Source organism: Nesoenas mayeri (genome assembly GCF_963082525.1).
Source record: "Nesoenas mayeri genome assembly, chromosome: 7".
Classification (NCBI taxonomy): domain Eukaryota; kingdom Metazoa; phylum Chordata; class Aves; order Columbiformes; family Columbidae; genus Nesoenas; species Nesoenas mayeri.
In genome coordinates this window covers 38,864,892-38,871,220 of record NC_137551.1, presented here as the reverse complement: position 1 = coordinate 38,871,220, position 6,329 = coordinate 38,864,892, and the positions used below count along the sequence as shown (strand labels likewise).

Here is a 6,329-nt window from a genome sequence, read left to right as displayed (position 1 = left end):
AGGAAACAAGAGGTAGCAGAGATTTGTTTCGGTTAAATCAGGCATAAATTACACCTACTGTAACCGAGCACGTTAGTAATGAAGGCGCCTTCAAACAATAAAACTGAAATATGCACCTGGGCGAGCTTGTGCGGGCCCGGCCGTGCCCCGCAGGGCAGCGGGGAGCGGGCGGAGAGCCGGGCCGGGGCCCCGCTCGCCTCTCCCGGCGCAACTTTCCGCTGGGAAAGTTTCTGCGGTGGGAGCCGCTCCGGGGGGCGCGAAGCAGCGCGGCCCACGCGGGTCCGCGACGGGATTCAGTGGAAAGTAAACATGGGCTCAAACTTCTGTGATTTAAAACATGATACGTAAAAAAAAAAAAAAAAAAAAAAAAAAAGTGAAATGATTAAGATAATAGTCCCGAGGGGATTGTCCCGAGGAAGAAAAAAAATAAAATAATAAAGTTCAGGAGAATCCTATAACGGCTGTGGAAATGAGGCTATCAATTTTAATCTGCGCGATCCACGTACAGCGTGTGATTATGTGTGATTATGCGGTGCGGGGAGAGAGGCGAGGGGGAAGGAGGACGCGCTCCCAGGCGTGATTTACCGCGGGCGCGGAGCGCTGCCCGCCCGGGCTGCGGCAGGCGGTGCCGGCGGGGCGCCCGGGGGGCCGGGGAGCGGGGCCGGGCCGGGGGGGACAGCTGGGCTGCGGCCATCTGACCGGCTCCGCCGTGACATCTGGGAGCCCACTGGTGTGTGGCACGCGAATCGCTTGATGTCGCTATTTAAATGCAAATTTGCGGGGGGGATCACTGAAGCCTCACCCCGTAAATTCACACAAAAGGGAGACTTGGCGCGCCGCGCCAGAGGAGGAGGTGAAGGAGGAGGAGGAGGAGGAAGAGGAGGAGGAGGAGGAGGAGAAGGAGAAGGAGGAGGAGGAGGGAGGGCCGCGAAGCCGGGAGGGCTCGGGCCGCCCCCGGCCGCCGCGCACACCCCCTGCCCGCCCGGCGCCGGCCCGTGGCCCCGCTCCCCCACGCTTCTCCCGTGCAAGGTGCCGCGGCTGCGGGAGCACCGGCCCGGCCCGGCCCGGCCCTGCCCGGCCTCCCCGAGAGCGGGCCCGGCTCAGCGGGGGCGGCCCGGGCCGCTGCTCCCACCGCCGGACCCATCTCCCCTCCTGGGCCGGGGAGAAGTTGTCGGGGGGCGGCTGCCCCGCGGGGTGCGGAGCGGTGCGGAGCGGGGCGCATCCCGGGAGCCGGCAGCTCGCAGCCTGCCGCGGAGTGACACACAAAAAAAGATAAAGTTGGTGAATGATAAAGACCGTATTTTCCACGCTTTGGGTGCAGGACCAGATGATCTAGAAAATGAGCTGAAATAGATTCAGCCTCAGAGCCTGTTGTGAAGAGCAGCTGATTCCCCTATTTCTGGCCAGATGGCTTCTGAACACAGATTTGCATTCATTTTCGCTTAATATCGTCCAAAATAGTGGGGCAGCTGCATTTGTTGTCAAAAAGGTTTAAAACTCCCTTTCTTTCTGGGGCAGGATCATTACCTTATGTGATGGGCTTATGGAACTTTTTTTCCCCCCTCTCCTTAGTCAACAGTATCAGATTTAAAAGGATTTGTTTTAAAACCTTCTAATTTGGTAATCAGATTTAAATCGCCTTGGCGCGTGTAATCTGAATTAAAGATACTGTAAATGATTTTAAGCATTATGCTTTCGTTACCAGAGGGAAGAACCAACTTCGGCATTGTTCTGTGCATTTTAGGAAATATGTTACAATTATAGCGTTGTTGGGCATTTTTACCTTATTTTTGGAGGGTGGATTTTGCGGGGGAGGGGGAAGCTGCGCCTGCCCGAGGTCCCCAAATGTGTCCGTGCCACCAAATGCCATTTCCACCCCGAGAACCGCATTGTTTGGGAACTTTGGTTTGCTCGTCCCTCCGCGATAAAAGTGTGAGGTTTTGCAATCTGCTCCACTGTACCTCAAAAGCTCCGGGCTGATTGTGAATACAGGAATTTTCTTTTAATTTATCATGAATAGTTTCCATACACTTTGATTTAAGGTTATTAACATTCTATAGACAGTGGCATCTTTAATATGTGGCGATCGCTTCTAAAGACTAATCTCATTACCCTCAAATAGTCATAAAATATGATTTTATTATACTTACGTATTTAATTAGACGGCCAGCAATGTAATGGATTTTGAGATCGGGTAGAGCAACAGCTTTGATAATTCACTTATCTTTGGCAATAGTCATTAACCCCCAACACCAGCAAAATAGATTGCTTTCTAACACTTTTATTTTTTTTTGAGAGAGAGAAAGGATTGGTGGGGGGGGGGATCTGAGCGCAAATCGGGCTTCGATTTTAGGCGATTAATTGAAATATTAACGCGCGCACCTGGGCAATACCTAATAATAATAATAATAATAATAATAGAAGTCTTAAATGGGTGGAAAAGCCCATCGCTCGAGGCGTATATATATATATGGACATACAGATGTGGATATCTATGTGTGCGCGCATGAAGGCTTCCAATATATATTTTTACGCGCATTATTAGCACTTTGATATTTGGGGCTCGCAACATGCGCGCCCGCCCGGTCCAGGCGCCCCCCCCCCCGCAACCCCCGAAGGGGATTGCGGGGGGGGGGGGGGGCGCCTGGACCGGGCGGGATCGCAGCGCTAAACGCCTGAACCCCACGCTCCATATATGGTGGTGACCACGCCCATCGTTTGCGTCACCAGTGACGCCACCTCTCCCGCGGTGGCGGGGGCCCGGCTCCCGGGGAAGGGCGCGCTCCTCGGGGAGGGAGGGCCGGGCTCTGCGCGCCTCCGTCCATTCCGTGTAGACGCCAACGGGCCCGCACCCCCGTTTTCTCCCGTGTGTGTGTGTGCCCCGGGAACACCTCCGCGGTAATCACTGTATTTTTTTTCCCCGTTTATTTGTCTTTTGGAGCAGGAGAGCCTTGCCAGAAAGTGGTCGATTCAGCAGTGTCCTGAAGCTTTTTTTTTTTTATTTTTTATTTTTTATGTTTTCCGTCCCTCCTCTCCTTCGCCGAGGCGGTTTTTTACTAGGATGACACCACGTTGAGCGCGTCTGCAAACAACAACAAATATATTTATTCTTTTAACCCCCCTCCCCCCGAAAATAAACCCAAACAACCTCGCAGTGTCGCCGGCTGCAGTTACACTTTTTTTTTTCTTTTTTTTTCTTTTTTTTTTCTTTTTTTTTCCTTTTTTTTTTTTTTTAAACCACCAAGCTGGAACGCCATCCAACTCGCTGCACAGAAGTACTCAGTAAATTGTTTATGTCGTGCCAATACAGGACAGATTGAAGAAGGAAGCAAGACTTGAACTGGGCTTTTCTCCTACTGATCACAGGGAGTAAAGTCATCTCTTATATTCCAGTCGCCAAGGAGAGAGAGAGAGAGAGAGAAAAATCAAGCAACAACCAACCCACCCCGTATCTGACATTTCCCTCAATTTTAACCCCTTTTGGTTAGGAGCTGGTTTTGCCCAAATTTGTTTTAATGTTTGGGATTCAGGAAAATATACCGAGAGGTGGGACGACCATGAAAGAAGAACCGCTGGGCAGTGGGATGAACCCCGTCCGCTCCTGGATGCACACTGCTGGGGTAGTGGATGCTAACACGGCCGCCCAAAGGTACGTCTGCCAAATCCTCTCCCGGCGGTTTTCTCCTCCTGTATTTCTCATCCCGGCCGTAAATTCCCCCCACCCCCCCACCCCCGCCCGCCCCGTATCAGTTACAGCCTCCCCGCTCCGCGCCGCTCCGCGCTCCCCGCGTCCCCCCGCGGCCGCGGAGCCTGCGCGCCCCTTCCCGCCGCTCTCACCCACGCCTTGTCTTGTTTTCTCCCGCAGCGGCGTGGGGCTGGCTCGGGCACATTTCGAGAAACAGCCGCCTTCCAATCTCAGAAAATCCAATTTTTTCCACTTCGTCTTAGCTCTGTACGACAGGCAGGGGCAGCCAGTGGAGATTGAGAGAACAGCTTTTGTGGACTTTGTGGAGAAAGAGAAAGTAAGTCTGCCTGTTATCTTATTGTTTTTAAAAACAAACCAAAAAAACCAACCCCAACGTTTAAGCGTGATTTAATTGATCAAAGATAATTTCCTAACGGGACTCCAGAGGCGCCCGGACCACGTGCGGGTCCCCCCGTTATTGCGGCCGCTCCGAATAGATCCTGGGGTTAGAAACTTATCGCCGCGTCCCCCGACTTATTTTAACGCCGGGATGAAACGGCTAAACATGACATATTCGCACCGAGCTAATGACATCATCAGCGCTCCACAAAAGTGACCGTGGGCTGAATTTTCTGCAAACTGTTAATTCCGAGCCGCTGCAGGGACGAGAAAAAAAATATGTACGTCAGGAGGAGAGAGATATTTTTCATGCTAAATGTAATTATTTATCGTTACTTGCAGGAGCCAAACAATGAAAAAACTAACAATGGAATTCATTATAAACTTCAGTTATTGTATAGCAATGGTAAGTTGTCGTTATCTCATTTTTGAACGTCCGTGTGCCGCAGAAAAGTCTTACTTTCCCTTTCAAGGCCTTTCGGAAAAGGATATAAAGATTTGGAGATTAAAATTACACGCATGTAAACACGGCTCTCTCCTTGGCATATAAGGAAAACAAAACATAAACGATCAATAAGTCAATGGTACTTCACATGATTAACCGGTTGGTCTTGAAGTGGAAAGTAAAAAAAGAGGATCGATAGCTACTCCAGCACAACATCACTTTTTAAGTGACTTTTGCCACTTTTGCCAATTAATGGTAATTACTGGGAGGGGGTGAGCGGGCGGGGCGGGTTCCCCCCGCGCCAGAAGAGCCCGCGGGGGTCGCGGGGTCGTTCGGTCCCGCTGCCCGAACCGCCGCTGTTTCCCCGCGTGTTTCCCTCTGCCCGCGGCCGCGGGTCCGGCCTGGCCGGGGGGGCTGCCCGGGACACGACCCCGCGGGGCAGGTTGGGAGTGGACGGGAGCTCTGGCACTTGCTTCATTTCTGCCTTTTCTTCTAATTTTATTTGTGAGCCTGGCGCGAGTGCCGGTCCCTGCCCGCCGCACTTAATTGCCTGACCTCATGCTTTCATTATCTAATTTGGGTGGTTCGCTACTGAAATCCTAATAGGAATTTTGTCTCTGCTTTCCCTCCCCAGGAGTCAGGACAGAACAGGACCTGTATGTTCGTCTAATAGACTCAATGACCAAACAGGTGAGAAAGTTTACGCTTTTCTTACCATGCACGTTCCTAAGTTTGTATTTTGCCCTTTGCTTGCGGTGGGGCGGGAGGGATATTAGACAAATGGACCGCACCTACTTTTAATTTACCTGAGCGAGTAATTCAGATGCCTACAGCTGGAGGATATTTTAAAAAGCGAAAAAAGGTGTGTTGTTGCTGTTCGAGGAAGCGTTGGCATCATTAAATAGTGTGTGTGGCATTAAGGACAACGTCATGTGAACAGATGTTCGATATAATTAATTTAGCAAGGGAGAGAGGAAAGAAAAAAAAAGAATCAAGTTGCCCAGATTTATTTTTCAATGCGCTTCTTCCCCTTTGCAACTTTTTGTGGCGATATTTTCCCTCGGTGAGGACGAGCGCTCCGAAACTGGCCGGGATTAGGCTTTTTCTTTTACAATGCGATGGTCTCGTAACGCGAGACGTTTATTTGGATTTAAAAGTTAAATGTGCTGAGGTGAAAAGTCATCTTGTTCTCCTCTAGTCCATATTCACCTCTCAGCCCCCCATCTCCATAATTCAAACTCCGTGCTCCAGGGGTCACCCGAACCCGTCCGTTTCCCTGAGATCAGCTTCTGTTTCTTCCCCAAACCTCTGTCATACCTTGTAAATAACATAATTACAAGCAGTTCCTTATTAAATTATTTAACCTGTCTTGGTCAACTTTTCCGATGATAACTACGTGTTATCAGCGTTGCAGCACAGCAATTAAAGACAGAAAGCTACTTACTAGCTTTTGGATTTAATGAACTTTTTTTTTTTAACTTTTTTTTTTTTTTTTAAACTGGAGAGACATTTCATGATTTTTTTTTTTTGATTTTTTTTTTAATATTTTTTGGAGGGGGGAGGTCGGGTGAAAATGGAGAATAATTTACAGCGTTCTGGAAATCAGATAGCAGGGATGGAAATGGAAACCATTCCAGCAATCCGCCGGGTCGCAGCACCCCCGGCCGAGCCGAGCTCTGCCCGCATGGATTATTTTGGCCAACTTTGCTGCCTCCGAGCTCGGGCAGCGGGACCTTTCCCGGCCGGGCCCGGGGCCGCTGCGGCCGCGCTCACCCCGCACAAACTTTCTCCTTCTCTTGA

General features: G+C 50.5%; 1 protein-coding gene across 14 annotated transcripts in view; it reads left to right on the top strand.

Annotated features, from left to right (window-relative positions):
- Nucleotides 1-3,515: 3,515 nt before the first annotated feature.
- Nucleotides 3,516-6,329, top strand: part of EBF3 (EBF transcription factor 3) — a gene marked incomplete at both ends in the record, with an annotated part of 116,924 nt that continues 114,110 nt past the window's right edge. For all 14 annotated transcript variants that reach the window (XM_080347979.1, XM_080347976.1, XM_080347987.1 and 11 more), the window contains 4 exons: nt 3,516-3,649; nt 3,866-4,022; nt 4,427-4,490; nt 5,164-5,219. In XM_080347979.1, coding sequence (XP_080204105.1) covers nt 3,516-3,649; nt 3,866-4,022; nt 4,427-4,490; nt 5,164-5,219 — 411 coding nt within the window. The remainder of the gene's footprint in view (nt 3,650-3,865; nt 4,023-4,426; nt 4,491-5,163; nt 5,220-6,329) is intronic.